The sequence below is a fragment of the Natator depressus genome, chromosome 17, assembly GCF_965152275.1.
Source record: "Natator depressus isolate rNatDep1 chromosome 17, rNatDep2.hap1, whole genome shotgun sequence".
NCBI lineage: Eukaryota > Metazoa > Chordata > Testudines > Cheloniidae > Natator > Natator depressus.
In genome coordinates this window covers 10,426,828-10,446,302 of record NC_134250.1, presented here as the reverse complement: position 1 = coordinate 10,446,302, position 19,475 = coordinate 10,426,828, and the positions used below count along the sequence as shown (strand labels likewise).

General features: G+C 48.5%; 1 protein-coding gene across 1 annotated transcript in view; it reads left to right on the top strand.

The window, feature by feature from the left end:
• The window catches only part of CCDC92B (coiled-coil domain containing 92B), a 46,282-nt gene extending 27,418 nt beyond the window's left edge, over window positions 1-18,864 (top strand). The window contains exons 3-4 of the mRNA XM_074974633.1: window positions 2,064-2,111; window positions 17,776-18,864. Of these exons, the coding sequence (XP_074830734.1) occupies window positions 2,064-2,111; window positions 17,776-18,530 (803 nt within the window). The 3' untranslated portion in view covers window positions 18,531-18,864. The remainder of the gene's footprint in view (window positions 1-2,063; window positions 2,112-17,775) is intronic.
• The last annotated feature ends 611 nt before the right edge of the window (window positions 18,865-19,475 follow it).

Genomic DNA, 19,475 nt, shown 5'->3' with positions numbered 1-19,475 from the left:
TGCGCTCAGCCGTTTGCAGGGCTGGGCCCTAACATGGCAGTAGAGTTCGGCCTACCAGCCCCAGCAGCAGGTCTGAGTGCTCCCAGGCTTGGGAAGACACAGCCCGCTGCAAAAGGCCAGCTGACCAGAATCGACAGCTTCTGTCTCCCTTTTCCCATCGGAGAAAGGGAAAGCAACTCGAATTCATCACTTCCCTTGTAAATGAAGAGCCAAAGTCTGGTCCCAAAGGAGGCAACGCCAAAATTCCCAACAGCTTTATAGCGAGCAGCATTTCACCTTGATCTGCTAAAAAGAGAAACTGAATCGGGTCCCAGCTTCCTAGCCAGCTTCCTCTGTATCAGACTCTGCTTCTACCTCTGAAACTATTGTAAACCAAAGGGTTTGAACCCAGCTGCTGCCGCATTCTCTCCCCACAGACTGACCCCCCTTCATTGCACTCAAATTTACACACCACCCCTGTGCTCACACACTATCCTCTTTCGATTGCCAGTATGCCCCATTATTCATCAGCAGAAAGGAATGGATTTAATATAAGGTCCAGGTGCCAAGTCATTTAAAAATGCAGTGAAACAAACTCTCAGAGGCTTTTATTCATCTTTTGAGTTTACTGTTATATATCAGCCTCACATAATGGGCCTGTTCCTGCTCCCCTCAGCATGGATGCAAGCAGGATCAGGGCTCGGCTCCATAGATAACTGTAAGATCATTATCATAATGTCTGTAGCGTGCAGCCCTGAGTGGCCTAATTCATCTCTGAATATTAAAACACTGCTAGCAACATTTCGTGATTGCAAAATATCTTTCCTCTATTCAATCATGGGATTTCAGTAACGTAAACCTAAAAAGCATGTTGTACGTTCATTATATTTATATATCTTTATGATATGAAAGATAAGACAGGAGCATGGGTCAAGGATATGCATGTTGTTTTTAGAGCAAAGGGTAAGAGTCCAGAAGCAAACTGGTTAGTAGCTGCTTTGTGAAGACAGTTTAATTCAACTACACAAGCAGGAGAGCTCTCTGCATTTCAGAGACCAGTTCAGAACTCAGCCAGCACAGCCCAAGCAAGTGTAATCCGCTGCTCATTTTGTATTTCACACACCATTCCCATGGATGATCCATAGCAGGTATGAGTCTAGTACAACTACCAGCTAAAGGAGTTAGGTGCCTAAATACCTTTGCGGATCAGGGCATTTCCTTAATCTCAACTAGTAGAGGGTTACACGTTTAGTGCTGGGGGTCTCAAGTGCAACCCCACTGTGGTGACAGCCCATGATGGTGACCATTACATACGGATATTCACTTACAAGCATTTCATCATCAGAATGGAAGCCCAGTGGCTGAGAACTTGGATGCTTAATTCTCTAGTAGATGTCACATATACTATCCAAGCTACCTTGGGTGACAGGATTTAAAAGCTGGACAATGCCAGAAGAGTGCCGACAACATCCTTATTACAGTCTCTAGTACAGGAGACAAGAGGGCTCTGCTTTCAGAATATGCAGAGCAAGAGGCAGACAGACAGAAAGAGTCAGTCAGAGTAAATTATGAGATACTTCAGTAGGCAGTTTACACTCTGCTTTGTTTTCACTTCACTTGCTCTGCTCTTTGTCCTGGCTTAAATAAGCACCTAAAATGGTTCAATTGAATGCTCCAGCGACTCCGTTTTTAAAAAGAGGCATTGCCACGCTAAACAATTACAGGTTGCTCCATCACTGCAGCTGATGGGGCAGCATCTGTAATTATTATGTTGGTTACACATGGGGGAGACTTGTCATTCAGAATGTAAAAGCTACATGGCTGCTTGATAATATACTAATACTCTCCATCCAGCAAGAAATATCTATTTCCACATCAGCATGTCACTGAATTCTCTGAGACAGAAACATTTGTCATGACGGTTTGGGCTCAGTCTAAGAGACACCATCAAGAGCCATTATAAATTACAAGCCATCCAGCAATCCACTTTTTAAAGCATTAAACATGATGATGAGTAAATGCGAAGAGCAGAGTTTGCCAGAATGATACATTTTCTTTTGATGGCTGTTTGATTTGTCTTCTAGATCTGACCCATGACCTTGAGACAAAGGAACTGGAAACTCACCAGCAAGGTAAGATCAAAAGCTTTTTCATGTGGTTTGGGATTTGACAGATGGGCCGAGAACAACAAGGCTGATGTAGGAAGGAACACTTCAAGCATCCACACACTGCCTGACAACAGGATTCAACCGTAACCTGGAGGGGCTAATTTTAGGGGTTGGAGTGTAATACACCAGCTTTGTGACTGTTAAGTGTTTTTCTGTAGCGGCTGCTCTACAGAGAGAACAAAGGAACTGTTACTGTTACCAGCTAAGGGTATAATCTTTCAACTCAGTGCATAGAGACCTGTATTTTTGGAGCTATTGGATCAGGGCTGTAGATCGAGATCCTCAAAATGTTGCAGGCGTATATGATTTATCTAGTCAGACGTTCATTTGGCTTCACTGCTGAGACAGCTAACTGCTCCTGTTTGGGAGGATGATTTTGTAACCTAGACCCCTGTCCATATGGAAGTGATCTAAGATTATCAAACCCATGCAGGCCACCAACCACTCATCAGACATCCATAACTTTCAGTCCTGATTAGAGCTGGTCAAAAAACAGGAACACAATTTTGCTAACCCTTTCCAAACGCCAAGGTTGCTTCTATTTCTGTTCAAAAAAGATCCATTTTCACAACATATTCGGTGAACATTTTAAACTATTTTACACACATCCTCCTTGCAAGGGAACAAGGACAGAACTCCCATATCACACCTGAATGACTCCTTAGTGCTCAAATACCAAAATCCTTTCCTGAAAATCACATCGAGTGCAAAAAATTCTGATAAAAACGTCAAAAAACAATATAATGAAAAATTTCAGGGAAAAACAGAACATTTCAAGACCATTTCCCCAAACAGGCCATTTTCCAACAAAAAAATCCTTTTGTGTGAAAAACATCAACCACCTCCAGTCACTACCCACCTAGGCTGAAGCTGAGCTTCTAAGCTATCCAGGAAGGGTTTCATAGCACATTACCATTCCCTTGTGCCATCCTGTCCCACTGAGGGTTGCAGTTCTATTGATTTGGCACAATTACTGTCCCAAACTGCAGTATATGCAACAGATTATGTGTGCAGGTGGAGTTGGAACGGCTTTGTCCCTTGCCCAAGGGCTCTAACAAGAACCCTTCCAGGTCTCCATTCGAAGGCGGACATTATCACGGGCTGTTGTGACCAATAGCAGCAAAGATGGAGAAGCAGGTTTTTCAAAAATCTGCCATTAAAAATGTATTTCTGAAATAACGGGGATGACTGTCTATATTACCTGACTAATGAAGCCACACGCCCCTCTCTTCCTGACGAGGGCTCTGATGTGAAGAAGGCTAGGGAGGGGTCGGCGAGTGACAGCTTCTGTGGATCAGAACGGGGATTATACACAAAATAATTATAGGAAGTGCTTTCCAGTGATCAGAACAGTGGACAGGGCACTAGGACGGACTCCTGGTTTCTGTTCCCAGTTTTAGGTCTACTACAGACTTACTACTCTAGGTGGGGCAAGTCGTGTGGAGACAAATTTTCAAAAGAGCTCAGGGCCAGATTTTCAAGTGCTCAGCACCCACAATTGAAGGCAGATTTTCATAAGACCTCATCTTCCATCTGGGCACCTAAGTAAGGGCCAGATTTTCAAAAGTGTCTAGCGTCCACAGTTTACACTGTGCAACTTTTCCCCAGATTTTCAAAAGACCTTAGCAGCACCTAATGTATTTCCAGTGTGCTGAGCTCTTGTGAAAATTCTAGCCTTAGAGCCTGATCCGTCTCCCCCTGAAATTTGATGCCCAAGCTCCTATTGATTTCACTGGTCCAGGATTGGGCCTTTAATCCTTCCATATGTCTGTTTACCGCTGAGTAAAATACATGTAACGATATTTGCCTTCTACAAGTTAATATTGACAAGGAGCTATGCTGAACGTCTCTACAGAAATGCAGAAGTGCTGAGAATTGGACCCAAGCTCTGTCTAAAGCTTGAATAATTTCTTCTGCCACTGGGATTGTGCAGCAGAATCCCTTCCAGGCTGATGTGGGGGGATGGTGAGGGACTGCAGATTCCAGAATGTGGGTTGCTGGTCTGAACGCACCCTGGGCCAGAAGGGACCAGAAAGTTAGTCTGGTGTCTGTTGAGTGGTCTGTGTGAAATGAGATTGTTAGGTCTTGGTCCAATTCAAATCCACTACAAACCCCCACTGCAGCGATCCCTAATTGGTCCCCTGGTTGGCGGGGTCAGCGAAGAGGCCAAGGACTGTATGGGTCACAGAGTCCAAACTCCACTCTTGTCTCCAAAGGTCTCCCCTGCACATTCAGGACAGTTATCTCCCTTGGGTTTTTCTCTGTCTACCCTTCATAAAACACCAGGCAGCACAATGTGACCTGCCAGAGAGGAGATATCAGGGTGAAGTGTGATAGGCAGGCAGGCAGGCAGATTGCATGTATGACACAAGAAACACAGGCAGGCAGCCAGCCCAGATAGGCAGAAAGATAGATACGATAAAAACAAGATAAGAAAGAAAGAAGGAAAGACCTCGTGCCCATTAGAAGCACACACAAAGAGTCCTATGATAGCTGTATTTTTCTACAGTATAAAGGATGGCAAAGGTCTGATTTCAGACTCTTGAATCCCACAAAAAGGAAAGACTTTCAATATATATTTGTCCTTATCTTTTTTCCTCCATCCCTCCCCCTTTCTGACTCCTTTCTCCTCCTCTTGAATAGCAGCTCTCTTCACATTAGGGTGACTAGACAGCAAATGTGAAAAATCGGGTCAGGGGTTGGGGGGTAATAGAAGCCTATATAAGAAAAAGACCCAAAAATCGGGACTGTCCCTATAAAATCGGGACATCTGGTCACCCTACTTGACATCCACTCGATGAGAGGTGCAACTGGCCAGGGAGGCTGCCTAGGTCTCAGACACCATCTGACCAGCAGGGGGCACTATGTGGCTATGTCCAATTAACCACACAGCGTTGTGCGGGGCTGGGCAGCAAGGCAAAGCGAGTTAGCTGGGGAGCCCCTATTCAAACAGCCAAGCCAGGCATCCCACCTGCCTGTCCCTGAGTGAGGGGCCCAACGGGCAGAAATGAAACATCTTGGCCCTGCCACACAGACTCACTGAGAGGAAGCACAGTGGGCTCAGTCCTACCTGGGAGTCGGTGCGGTGACCCAGGGTGTGAATCAGGGCAGGGTTTTGGTAGATCGGACATGGGGGGTGGAGGGGGAAGGGAGGGAAGGAGTGATAGAGAGGCAGGAGGGGGAGAGTAGAAGGGGAAGGAGAGATGTGGGGGGGGTGAGAAAGGGTTGGGAAGGAAGGTGTGATGCGTAGGGAGGAGAGGAAGGGAAAGATGGGGGAGAATTGGGAAACATGGAGTCGGAATAGGGAGGAAGTGGGATGCCCAGATCTTTGTCACCTGCAGCAAGTCAGCCACGGTGTGGCGGAGTGCCACCGGCTTTGGCTCCTTTCTGACCAAAGGCGAGGTGCCAGCGCAGAGCAGAGCTCTGGGCGTGGACTGGAGCAGGAATAACAAGGCGAATGGAATGCAGAGGGACCATCCGGGTGATGGGACTGGCTGAGTCCAAGGGCTTTAAAGCTCTCGCCGTGCCCTGAGTGAAACTGCATCACCCACAAAACCCCACACGCCGCCAGCTCTTTTTTCCCTTTCAGCCCGTGCCAGCGGTAGCGGCCCTGCGAGAACCATGCTTTTCCCAGTGCATGGAGCACAGGGCTGGAAGTCCTGGGAGCAGGGTTCTGCTCCCAGATTTGACTCGCTGGGTGACCTGGGGCAAATCACTTGACTACCCTGAGCTGCATTTTATAAATGGGGATAATGAAACTTGGTCCACCCTGGGTAAGCGCTTTGAGACCTGTGGCTGCATTGTTACTCTCTGTTCTCAGAAAGGTAGGGACTGCCTAAGCCCCGTGTGGATGCAGATACAGGTATAGTCCCCAGTGGCGCCTAGTCCTGCTAACCTTAAGAGGTCTGCCACTTCCTCTGCCTCTTAGTGATGAGCTACTCTGCTGGACTCGGTTGTCCCACTCCTGTTCATTGCTATTCGTTCCAACCCTCTACAGTGCCTTGGCAGTTCCAACCCCCCTTGGGTGCTTGCTGCTGTGAGAAAAAGCAAACATGCCGCAGTACAGGGCTTTGAAGCAACCTACAGTTCTCAGTGAACGAGAGCCCACAAAACTGAACAGAAGGCAGGGGGTTGCTGGCTGACACACATGAGAGCTCGGGGCCTGATTCCTGAAGGGGACTGACTTCCAACAGGTGTTGGGTTTGCTCAGCACCTCTGGAAAACAGTACAGATGGCCATAAACATTAGGAGGTGCTGATATGCACATATGATAGGCTTTTGCAAGGTGCTGAGGGCTCTGAGCTCCCATCGTCCTCAGTAGAGGGACTCCATATCCAGGGAAATCAGGCAGGTTGCAAAGTTTAGCTGCAGATCTGAACGTCCCCAAGTTTGCTGAGTGGAGGGTGGGGATTCAGCGGGTTGGGTGCAAGTCCCACCCCCTGTTTTGCATTTCCAGAATGCTAATGCTCCTTGCCTCTTCACTGCAGAATTTAAAGGCCTTTCATCGTCACCAGGACTGTTGCTCCTTGAAGTCGTAAACCCAGCCCCTTTCCTCTCCTGACCCCTTCTCCCAAGTTTCAGTCTCCCGGTGGGAGGAACAAAGCTGCTAAACCGAGCCAGCCACTCCCATCAGTAGCTGGCATTTGACTGCCAGCGCAGCCCAGACTAAGCGGATTACACACGTCCTTCTTGCAAGGGAAGACTGACGGAGCTCCCACATCACACCCAAACGGCTCCGTAGTGCTCAAATACCTGACATGAGGCAGACAGGAGCTGTCAGACTGGGCTGCTGCCTCCACAGGATTCTTGGATGCAAATGTACATCGTCAGATCTGTTTTGCTGCGTCATAGGTGCGATCGGTGGCTGACTCATCGAGTGTGCCCGCATGGGGTACCTAATTTCCATGAGTACCACCCACACAGCTCTTCCTCGCATCCAGCACTTCAACGGCTTGTGAGCAGCAAGATCCTGCTCACTATATTTATGGGGCAACAACCTAAATTAAGATGCCATCAAATAATTGCTCTTCAAATGCCATTTATGTAATAATTACCAGATGCAACCACCTCCCTTAATATCTCATTATAAAGCATTTTTCTCCACAGCAGACACTTAAGAGAGAAGGCCATAAAGCAAATCGTAAAAGGTGGATATTGATTATGAACGATTTAAACAAGCCCGTGCATATTTACCAGCACAGACTGAGAGATAGCCCTTCGACAACTGGCCAGTTTCACAAGAGAGTGGTTGCTTTTTGGGGCTTGCAGTGAAATCAGCTAGGGATCAGGGAGGGTTAGCAACTGAGAGGCGGGGCAGGTGGACACTCAGGCTTTGTCTCACATGTTGCCACGGTCCAGGCCTGCCAGGGAGGGGGAGTGGTTGGAGTCCTTGGCAGTACAACTATTCTGGGCTGCAGGGCATCCTGCTATAAATTAGGGCACCTTTGCCTTCACTCCTCTTGGGCAGGGCCTCCTGGGCAATGTACCCTGAGATGTGCAGCATAGAATCTAGCCTGAGGCCTTCCAGTGTCTGTTTCCCATCAGTAAAATGGGAATAATCATAATTATTATGAATTATAAAGTACTCTTATTTGTATTGTGGTAGCACCTAGGAGCTCCAGACATGGGCCAGGGCCCCATTGTGCTAGGCACGGTACAACCACAGAACAAAAAGATGCTCCCTTCCCCCAAAGAGCTATACTTCCTTTCTCCCACCCTTTGTCTGTCTTGTCTGTTTAGACCAGTGGTCACCAACCGGTCGATCGCAATCGATCCTAGAGGATCTCCTAGTCGATTGCGATGTCCGGCGGTGCAGTGGGGCTGCGCGCTGCTCCTGCCTGCAAGCACTGCCCCCGCAGCTCCCATTGGCCGGGAACGGGGAGCCGTGGCCAATGGGAGCTGCGGGGGCGGTGCTTGTCGAGAGCGGCTGCGCGCGGAGCCACGTGCCCCAGAGGCTGCAGGGGCGCGTTGGCCCCTTGCGGGAGCCTTGTGGCGCCGGGGTAGGCAGGGAGCCTGCCTTAGCGGCAGCCACACTCCACTGCGGACCGGGAGCCACCAGAGGCAAGTGCCGCACCCCAACCCCCAACCCTGAGTCCCCTCCCGGAGCCAGCATCCCATACCCCCTCCCGCACCCCGAACCTGCTCTGCACCCCAAGCCCCAGCCCTGAGCCGCCTCCCAGAGCCAGCACCCCAGACCTCCTCCTGGACCCCAACCCCCAGCCCTGAGCCCTCTCCCGGAGCCAGCATCCTATACCCCCTCCTGCACCCCGAACCCCCTCTGCACCCCAAGACCCAGACCTGATGCCCCTCCCACAGCCAGCACCCCATGCCCCCTCCTGCACCCCAACACTCTGCCCCAGCCCGGAGCCCCCTACTCTACCCAAACTCCCTCCCAGAGCTTGCACCCCTCACCCCCTCCTGCACCCCAATCCCCTGCCCCAGGCTCAGCCCAGAGCTCCCTCTCACATTGCGAACCCCTCGGCCCCAGCCCAGAGCCCACTCCCCCTCCCAAACCCCAAACCCCTACCTCAGCCTGGTGAAAGTGAGTGAGCATGGGGGAGAGCGAGCAATGGAGGGGGGGGATGGAGTGAGCAGGGTGGGGCTTTGGGGAAGGGGCAGGGCCTTGGGGAAGGGGCGGGGTAGATCCTCGGTTGCCCTTAAATTCAAAAAGTGATCTTGGGCGTAAAAAGGTTGGAGACCACTGATTTAGACTCTTCGGGGAATGACTGTCTCTCACTAAGTGTTTGTATTATGTGTATCTGGATGGAGACAGACAGACCCACCGACCAACCTACCCCTCAGGGTTGTTTCTCACAGTATATTACCTAATGCTTTGCCCAGCCACGTTTTAAACGTCTATAGCAAAGAGGCTTCTTACTTGTGAAGACTATTCCACAGGTTGATAGATTTTCAGTGTTGGAGATGGCATCACACTATTCAGCCTAAATGGTCCTCTCTTTCCCATCACTCCTAGTCACCCTTCTTTGTACCGCCTTCTCCTTCGTTGGGGTTTCCTTCCTTCAGATATTTGTGCATGGCGACCACCCTTAGATCTGCGCCTGTCTGTCATATTTAGACAATAGACTGAAAACCATCCGGATCTAAAGAAAGGAACCAGCAGGCCTAGGATAGGATAGGCTTATCTCGCCTAGGCTAAAAGGTGGGAACAATTTTGATTGCCTCTGACCTGAGTGGCCTTCCCTGGGCGCAACCCCTTGAAGCAGTGAGAAGGCAATGACCATGAGAAATATGCCAGTGGGAGTTTTGACCCCTGGTAGGGCCAGGTCAAAGGGTAGGCACCAGATGAAAAGCAGTCCTCTGAACCTCCAGATTGGGGGGTTGAGCAATAGGCCAACAACCTATCCTTGTAAACAAGTTAAGTTATAGAAACACAAAGGTAGCCATTCTGGCAAACAGTGTGGTAGACAGAGATGGCAGAGACTGGTTCAAGCCTTACGTGATGCCTGACAGTGTAGGAAGCCATCAGATTCAGACCCACGAGGAGACTTGAACTGATGATGTAGATGCAAAGGCCAGATCGAATGGTGCTAGCTGAGGATCACTCCCCATGTATTCTGTATCCTATTACAAAGTACCTGTGTTAGCAAGTTCCCCTTTCAACAGAAGCCCATTATAGAAAAAGTAAAATCTCCCTGAATAAACCCTGCTGTATGTGACCATTTGCAAAAGCCAGCTGCAGTATTGCTGAGCCAGGAAAACGTCACGAGGCTCCATAATGAGTTATTACCATGCCTACAAAAAACTTCATACAGGCTATTTTTCTCTGTCAGGTATGGGACAATTCTGTGTGCCCGTGTGCCTCGGGCAGACCTGTTCCATCTCAGGATCGTACATTTTATTGATGCCGAGTTTGCAGTTAGGGAGAGAGGGTGAAGGTCATGCAAGCTGCTTCTTGTTTCTTTTCCTTTTCGTTTCAGCTTTCCAAAATTGTGACTTCCATTAGCACGGCTATAGCCTTTTGCAGCAAATATAACACTGAATGTTGGACCTGTGGGGCCACAAAAACACCCATGTGCACTGCTGTGTGCGAACACTGGGTCCACAATTGCTGCATGTACAAGCACTGCTGAGTTTCACCCCAGAAGTGGCTGCTTTTAAGTAGCAGATGGTTGCTCTCTTGGCCAAATTCATTCCCTTGGTTGCTCTATGATTTGAAAGCAGAACTGCAGTGGCAGAAAGTTTGCCTAGATGTGGGGAGAGGCATAGTAGCAGAGGCTACATGCCCTACCACCCCCCATCATGGCCTAGAGACAGTCAGAACAACCTACAAAATGGGCAAACCAGACAGGGAGCGGGCAGGGTCTGAACACCCAGGAGATGCACTGATTTAGCACACCTCCGGGAAGCCACCACTGACAGGGGTCATACAGAGCAACCTTCCCCTGAAAGGCATGCAGAGCGACCTCCCCCTGCACTGATGCAGCTGCTCCTCGTGGGAAAGGAGGTGAATACTGCACTACCAACACCCAGAGGGCTGAATCCAGCCCTCAGTCTGTACCTGGCTTTGGAATCTTGCAGCACAAAAGTTGCTTAAGGAATGGAGGTCCGGATAACGATTGTTGCTATTATTAGTGATAGTTCAAACTGTGCTTGTTTCATAGCTCCCACAGTGAATACACGATAGTGTAGACAACTGCTAATTAGCAAGTCTTCCCTTAATGCTGCCTCTGTCAAGCCCGGAACTAGTAAAAAGACTGTTTGGTGCTGTAAAGAAAACAGTCACGTGATAATTCTGTCCAGGGCTGGCTGATGCACTTGGGGGCTAATACACTCACCTTTCCCCTCTAGAGACCCTGGTTCAAATCCTGGTCAAACCCCATGTGAAAATAGGCGGGGTGTTCTAAACCACCATGTGATTCACAATCCCTGTTTGAGAGAGGTCTAGCATTGGAACAGTGGGGTCTTTTCGGTCAAGAGCAAGTTACACCGGTAGAGCTGGGGGGTGGAGGTTTGCCCGGCAACAGTTTGCACTTATGCCTGGCTTGAGTTAGTTTCATGAGCAACAAATTCATAGGGGGGAAAGAACAGAACATTTTAAGCTACAAGGCTTGATTGATATTTGGAATGGTGGGGCTACCTTAACATTTAAAGCATGAGTGACTGCTAGTATCTGAAATGAGCCTAAACTGAAACTGCAGCTCCATATGCCCCAAAACACTGGGAGAGTTTGGATCATTTATTTTCTGCTGTAATGTTTCATGGTGCTGAATGGACACACCATTTTCTACATCATTTACCATCATGATTAGGGTCTTACTCCATTCAAGAGAGGAGCTCTTTTGACAACCTCTCCCTTAATCATTGTAATTTAGTTTTTCTCCCCGTGTCAGGTTCTCACCTGCCGCAAAAGAGCTGAAATTTCTGAACCAACCAGAAGCAGCAAATGACAGGATGACTCACAAGACAGCTTGTTCTTAGGAACTTTCCCTCCCGGTTTTGTAGCATTCAGAGGTTCAGGTGACCATATGCACTTCAGGATTCCTGTCCAAATCAAATCACAATTCTGAACCTTCCAGGCTGTACCCACACTGCATAACACACTGCATAAGAGCACTCATGTCTTTGAATCTCTCTTACCTTTCTTGTATTCTGAGGTGATGCTAAGGGTAGAAGTGAGATCTTTTCCTAACAATGGACTTACGCATACACAATAAAAATGGTCATACTTCTCACTTACATCGTGTTTTGCTTTTGCAAAGGAAAGATGGTCCTGTGGCTAGGTGGGTGTCAAAAGAACTGATTTCAGAGTAGCAGCCGTGTTAGTCTGTATCCGCAAAAAGAAAAGGAGGACTTGTGGCACCTTAGAGACTAACAAATTTATTTGAGCATACGCTTTCGTGAGCTACAGCTCACTTCTGAGACATTCTTGGTTCCACCACAAACTTCGTGATGACCTTGGGCAATCGCTTCATCTCTCTGTCCCTCAGCTTCCTCATCTGTCAAGTAGTGATAATTTCCCTGCCTCAGTGGAGTGCTATGAGGCATCATTCATTAATGTTTTAAAACCCTCTGAGATCACCAGGCAGAAGGGATTATAGAAATGTAAAGTATTATCCAAATTGCTTTACAGACATTAACTAATGAAGCTTCATCACCACACCTCTGTGAGCTGGATGAGTAAGTGTCATGTTATAATCATGGCATACACACAGAGCAATTAGATAAAAATATAAAATACTCTTGCTGGAAGGTTGCAACGTTATGCTACTTTATTTCTTAATATCCAGAAATTTAGCACACAAAAACTAAAAGCAGAGAGAGAGAAAGCAGGCTGATCCCTAGGGCAATGCACCATAACTCACCCCACCTTGCTCTAGGCTGCTCTCTGCAGACTGACTGCTGTGCTGAGGAGCCAGATCACACACTTCCCTACAGAGCCCTCTAGCCTGCAAGCAGGACCAGGAATAGCTTTTAATTTTACCAGTTTTCAGTACACCATATGTTATTGTCCCCACCCATGGAGGTAGGAAAATGAAACACAGAGAAGACAAGGGGATGAGGCCATAGCCACAAAAGGGGCCAGATCTAACTATCATAGCAGTTCTCAAAGTGTGGGTTGGGACCCCAAAGTGGGTCATGATCCCGTTTTAATGGGGTTGCCAGGGCTGGCATTAGACTTGCTGGGGCCTGGGGCCAAAGCCCGAGGACTTCAGCCCTGGGTGGCAGGGCTCAGGTTACAGGTTCCTCGCCTCGGGCTTGGGCTTTAAATCCCCTACCCGGGGGGGCTCAGGTGAGCTCAGGCTTCAGTCCCCCTTCCTGGGGTCGTGAGGTGATTTTTGTTGTCAGAAGGGGACCGCAGTGCAATGAAATTAGAGAACCGCTGATTATTCTCTTGAGTACTGTGTGCCTGGCACTGAGGCGGGCTGAGTCTGCTAGACCACATGCTTCACAGACTTTCACATTCTGCCTGTAAAGCCAGGCTCTGTTTTTTGGGCAGCTCTGACATGACTCACAGAAGGCCAGGCAGCGAAGCCGTCAGTCATCAGGACAAAGTGTGGGAAGGGAATATTGGGGTGGGAGCCACTGAGAAGCTGGCTGCTACCTCCAGCATCTCTGTTTTAAAAGTCCTGTCAGCACTTCAAGGCTCTGGCAGTCGGTTGCTGACAGGAACCGAAAGAAGGCAAACAGGCTACGCATTATTAACCAGGGGTGTCTGTGCAGTGAGCAAACAGGCACAGAAAGAAATGCTGACAACACGCGGAACACCCAGCACGCCATGGTGCTCAGCAGATGCTTGTCATGCTGAGGGATCCGCTCGCTTCAGGGCGGGTTCTCCCATCCGGTGCTTGGCGCATACCATAGCAGCGATCAGACCTTGACTGGACGGGACACTAGGGGAGAGACTCCAAAGGAGAATGGGCTAGTTCAGTAAATCTCTGCACGCCACAGTGGCTATTTATGTTGATCTTTCATAGGAATACAGACGAGTGTGAGAGTCTGTTGTGTGTTTGTGTGGTGAGTGTGCAGCTCCATGGCCATTCTCACCATCCTTAATAAAGATATTGTGCAATGATTTGACTGTGCCTAATGCGAGGGTGGGGGCAAAGGAGAGTGGGAGACACCTCCCAACACTCCCGGGCTTTGTGGGACCATCCTGCTTTGACCCCCAAGCCCTGCGCCATTCAGTGGTACCCAGGTTCTGCACGGTGTGTACCATAGGCAGGGGCAGAGCTAGGGAGGGCAATGGCTCCAGCTGCCCCTGGGTGTGCTCTGTGGCTTCAGGGGAGCTCAGAGATGGGGACGGATGCTACCCTGAGGTGGGCTGGGCTGGAAAGCGGGGGCTGAGCCTGGCATGGACTCGGCAGGGCCCGAGCCTGGCATGGACTCAGCGGGGCCCGCAGCTGCAGTGGGGATGGCTCAACAGGGATTTGCGGTGCCCAATGGCTTTCCACTTTAGCCACTTGAAATGGTGGGGGTATGGCGAAGGGCTGCATCTGCTTCCTTCCCAGAACGATCACAGGCTAGGTTACAGAATACCAGCTCTCCGGGGGGAAAGCCAGGTGGCAGCAAAAGGGATTTCACCAAGCAAAGCCAGCAAAATGAAGAACAGACGGCCAAGGCAGGGTGAAGCTGGGGTCAGAAGGATACAGAGGTGGATTAAAGGCATGAGAGTGCTAAGAACTGGGGCATGGAAAAGCCAGGTGACTTGCCGCTATTCCAGCCAGCAACAGACCCAGGTCTCCATAGTCTCAGTCCACTGCTCTGACTATTAGACAATCTTCTCTTCCAATGCTAAAGCTCAGTAGGGGTCCAGACCCACCAAAACTTTCTCTGTTCCCCTCTCCTGGGCAGACTCTTCCTCCCAGCCCAGCATCCCCTGGATGGACTTGTTTCCCCACCCCGAGTGCTTGACCATCCTCTCACATAGAGCTGCTGGCCCACCAGAGCCAGCCTGATACATTTGTGGAGAAAGTGAGAAAATCACCTAGGGCCCTAGGTGCGGGCATCGGTTTTTTAGACCCCTCTTCCCATTCCCCTCCCCAGGAGGCTGCTGCTGCTCCTCTTACCCCTGCCACTTGCTTTCCTATTTATTTTATTGCCTCCACTCCTGCGTTAGCCACTTAGGCTATCATGGGGGCACCAATATGTAGGCACAGCCCTCCCCCCTCCCTAGGGCCAGGCCCGCAGGCTGTTCCAGCCAGCAGTGCACTGTACGTACTGATTTCTCACCCCCTCTAACCCTAGGGACTGGATCCTAGTTATTATTTGTATTATGGTAGCACTTAGAGGCTCCAAGCAAACAGGTTTATTGTGCCAGGTGCTAGATAACACATAGGAAAAGACAGACCTTGCCCTAAACTTCTTACAATCTAAAGAGACAAGCCAGACCAAAGGTGAACCGAGGTCCAAGGTCATACAGAAGAGCCAAGGTCTCTGAAAGCCTAGTCCAATGCCTTTCCAGCGAATAGCCCATTTATGGAGCTGGATCATTTATACCGGGAAGCAGGGAATGGGAACTGATTCCTTCTATATCCTCAAATGTAGTAAACTGCAAAAGTAAGTTTATGCAGGTCCTGCCTTATATCATAATCCTGCCTTAAACCACCTTTTTTCCCTTGCCCCACTCCGGTTTTGGAAATGGTATTCCTGGCTATTGCCTCGTCATTCAGGAGGATGGTAGGTTTGAGGCTGCATATTCTTTTCTCTGCATGCTCGAGAGAACAAGCCGCACCCTACTGGTAAATCTGTTTGGCTTGAATCAATAAAGGAGCTGACATAGGTGTGGCAAATTCACTGGAAGGCAGCCAGTCGGAGTGGATGTGAAATGGGTTTAGGAGTCAAATTTTGGGTGTGAACCTCAGAGCAGCATCTGCTTTGAGGACGTCTGGATTCTACAGTAATCTGGGGCCTTGCTGGAGTCCTGTTTGAGGGTAGAGGTGAGAAAGGAGAGACCTGGATTCTGCCTGGTGTTTCCCTGGAACTTGTCACAAGTGCAAAGTGCCAGTGAAAAACCTGCAGAGCCAATGTCAAACATGCGGAGAATTCTCCCTACAGTGTTCACTCAGATCAGCCCTGGAGCAGATTATCACCCCTCCTGCTTGTGCTTTGAAAAATGATACAGGGCCTTTCATGTTGTGTCTAGAACTGCCAAGAAAAAGAATCCTTGTGCTGGTACCGAATTACTAACGATATTATTCAACATTGCTAACAGCTTCCATGGCAAATGTTCACTGCTCAGAAGGGTACTGGGAGAACCTTAAAATATCAGGGCTCTGAGTTTGCAAAGGGTGGGTTAATTTCTGCCTTCCATTGCACCCGTCCAACCCTCAGGAGCAGAAACTGGCTCATGATCTGTGTTTATACTCCATCGCTCTTCCCCCCGCCCTCCATCATTACTGTAACTGAGGGCGAGTTGAGACAAAGGAACATTATGTCATTACCTCTGCTAGAGATTGTGAACATGTCTCCGGCCTGACAACTGGCAGACACCATTAACATTTTTTAGTAACTGCTGTGTGTTGGTTCTTAGATTTTTTTATTACAAAGATCTCTCTCCCTCTCTTCTTTAATATCCTGCCCTTTTTATGAATCTTGATCGGTGACAATCTGACTTCCTCTTCTTTGGTGTCAAAAGCGCCACGTACACAGCCAAGCAACATCATCAGTTTCACTGGACTCACTGGCCTAAAATGAGGGTAGGAGAACGGAGAGCCAGCCTGATATGTTGCAAGGCTGATGCTTAAGACAAAACAGAACAAAAATAAGACTGTTCCATGAGGGTCTGCCTGTGTGTCGAAAGCAGCCCTGTTCACCCAGGCTGGGATTTTCAGGGGAACCTATGGGAGTCAGGCACCAAAATCCTATTTAGCGTTAGGTTTCTAGATCTCTTAGACTGTCTTCAAAATCCCAGCCCCAGTAATAAGAGGATAGAGGGGAATCTTCAGTTCCTTCAGAGATAATGGGAAATAACCATGAATGCAAAAAAAAAAAAAAAAAAAAAAAGCCCCAGAACAACAACTACCAAACAACATGTCAGTGAACAGTTAATAGAACCATAGGAATTTCCATAGAGGATCAGACCAATGGTCCAGCTAGTCAGGGTGCCTCGTTCTTGATGGTGCCCAGAACCAGATGCTTCAAAGGAAGGTGCATGAATCTCAGTAATGGACAATGATGGAATAACCTGGCCAGAGAGGAAGAGCCTTTCTAACAGCAGCTAGTAGTTGGCTTGAACTTTGAAGCATGAAGGTGTATAGTGACATGGAGAGCTGTTTCTCCAGATCTCTCTGGGTACAAAGGTCCAGTCCCTTCAGCAAAGCAAAAAAATGCACATAATTTCTGTACAGCCGAGGGTTTTTTACTTGTATTTTTTTCCCTCCTTAGGTTATCAGTCAACCATGCTCCTAGCTCCTCTCTAATCCTGGATTAACATCCTCCATTCCCTCTAATCAGGTTGTGTAGTATCTGGAAAAAGGTCAATGAGACCTTCGAATAAGTTTAGCTGATGGTCTTTCAGTATTTTTTTTTCTCTTTTTCTCCTGACCCATAAACTCCATTGCAGGGCTCTGCTCCGAGGTCAGCGCTGAGAACACACAAGCGCAGGATTAAACTTGTACAGCCAAAGAATAATGTCTCCCGTTCGTAAAATATCACTGTATTCAGCATATCAAGCAGGCTTGCTTCATAAGATACCATCAGCAGACCGAAGGTTCTGGCTTCAGTTGTGTATATGATACATTTAAGTGAGAACAGTAGTGGTGGAAAACGGATGCTGTGTTTGGCTCAAGAGTACATTTAAATTAGGGGTCAGGGACATAGTGCTTGTTTCAAGGGACATGTTATTACTTTAGTGCCAGAGTCATCTATGTTCCACACAAGTTCAGCATCCCCTTACTTTTATCGCTGAAAATTATTTACATATGGAATAAAGAATCATGAAACTGAGGTTTTAAAAGAGTCATTTGCACTAGGGGAATGGGACAGCATTTCAGCTTCCTGCATAATTTTTGTTTATGTCCCTCAGTTTGCATGCAGCCTACAGGAGGAGTTGAAGGGCTTCATATATCTCCTGAGCTATCCTGTCCAATCCTTCCCCACCCTTCAAATTCATTTCACTGCAATCTGATGATGTCATTTTGAACACTGATTATTGTCCTGTTCTCCTTAGATGACATTGATCGGGAACTGGAGGAGAAGTGCAAGCTCATGGAAGCCCAGCTGCATGAGAAGGAGAAGGATAATCTGGAGCTGAGGAAGGAGCTCAGACATAAGGAGACCCTGGTGTCCGCACTGAGATGCAACCTCAGGAACAAGGAGAGGAAATTCCTTGAGGAGCTGAAGAGAAGAAGCCACCGGGTGACTATCCTTAACACGGAGCTGCAGAAGCAGACGGAGGCTGCTGCTTATCTCTCCTTCCAGCTGCATGCCACCAAACAGAAACTGCATAGCTCCCGGCAAGGTGGCAAGCCCTCCTCCGACAGGCCTCCGGACAAACCATTCCCTATGCAGCCTTCCAGTGAGACGAGGCCCAAAAAACGAATCCACAAGTCTCATGTTCGGAGGCTGGTGACCGACTGCTCCTGTAGCAAGGGAGTCATCAAGGACTCCTTCCAGAGGGAGAGGATGAGCAGCTTCGAAGAGGCAGACCCCATGCCCGACCCAGCACTTTTTTTATACACTAAAAGGCACCATGCTCCCCATCGGCAGAAATTTGACCCCAAAGCCCAGGCCCTTAGCAGAGCAGGGGCTGATCCGAGTGACAGTGCTGCTGGGGGCTCAAGTCTGCCGAGACCCTCCTGTCTTCATTCCCAGGAGCAAGCAGAAGGTACTAGCACCAGGCCTTCAGCCAAACCCAAGCCCTCGAAGGGTGAGAAAGGCAAACAGCATGGATCCAGCCCCAGGAATTCAAAAGGCTTGGAGTAAAAACAAAGAAAGTGGAACAGTGTGGCTGCTAAATGCAGAAAATGAGTTTGGCTATACCAAAAAAGAAACTGCGGCCTACAAAGATTTCTTCCCCGCCATCCCATCAGGAAGTAAAATACTGTTCAGTTTGGATTCCCTAAAGGAGCTAGAAGCAATCTGACTCATCTAATATCTCCATTTAGGATGACCATGGAATGGCTGTCTTATCCCAAGGGATGGTGGGGCAGGTGAGCGGGAGGGCAAGCAGTGCTGAGGGCATTTTAAATGTTGTCCTGGAGTTGACTCCAAGAGAAGATGGGCACAGATGTGGAACGTGGAGAGAAGGTTTGAGCATGGAGGGAATGGTTATTAACAATTGTCTAGAGCTTCCCTTTCGTAAAAATTAAGATTTCTGAGACTAAAATCTCTTACCGTTATTGTTATCATTGTTCCTTCTAGGTAAAACTGTTCTTATTTTCATTGGCACTAGGTAGTGGTGGAGGGTGGCGGGGGTGGGGGGTATGGCAGAATTGCACATAAAGCCGTTCACTGATGGTGAACGTGGCAGGATGCGCCAAACTCATCTTTGGTTCTAACTTCATGACACCACTGGAGTTGGGACAGGGATGAATTTGGCCCAAAATGTCTAATATAAGGTATTCCAGGTTCTGGAGAATGTCGGCAGTTGAATGACAATCGGTCAATTTAGTCTAAGAAGGATTTTTAAATCATCTGCAGAAACAGTACGGCCAAGCCAGTCAAGTCTGAAATAGTCACTCAACAATGTTGAAATTCATATTTTCACCCAAATTCCTCCTTTTTAATAATTATGCAAAACTGAATGGACAAGATTTTGAAACGTGACCATTGATTTTGGGCACCTCTATTTTTGGGGTGCCCAGCATGAGATATCTCAAAGGGGTTTGATTTTTCAGAAGCTGATCTGAAAACCAGGCCCATTTAAGT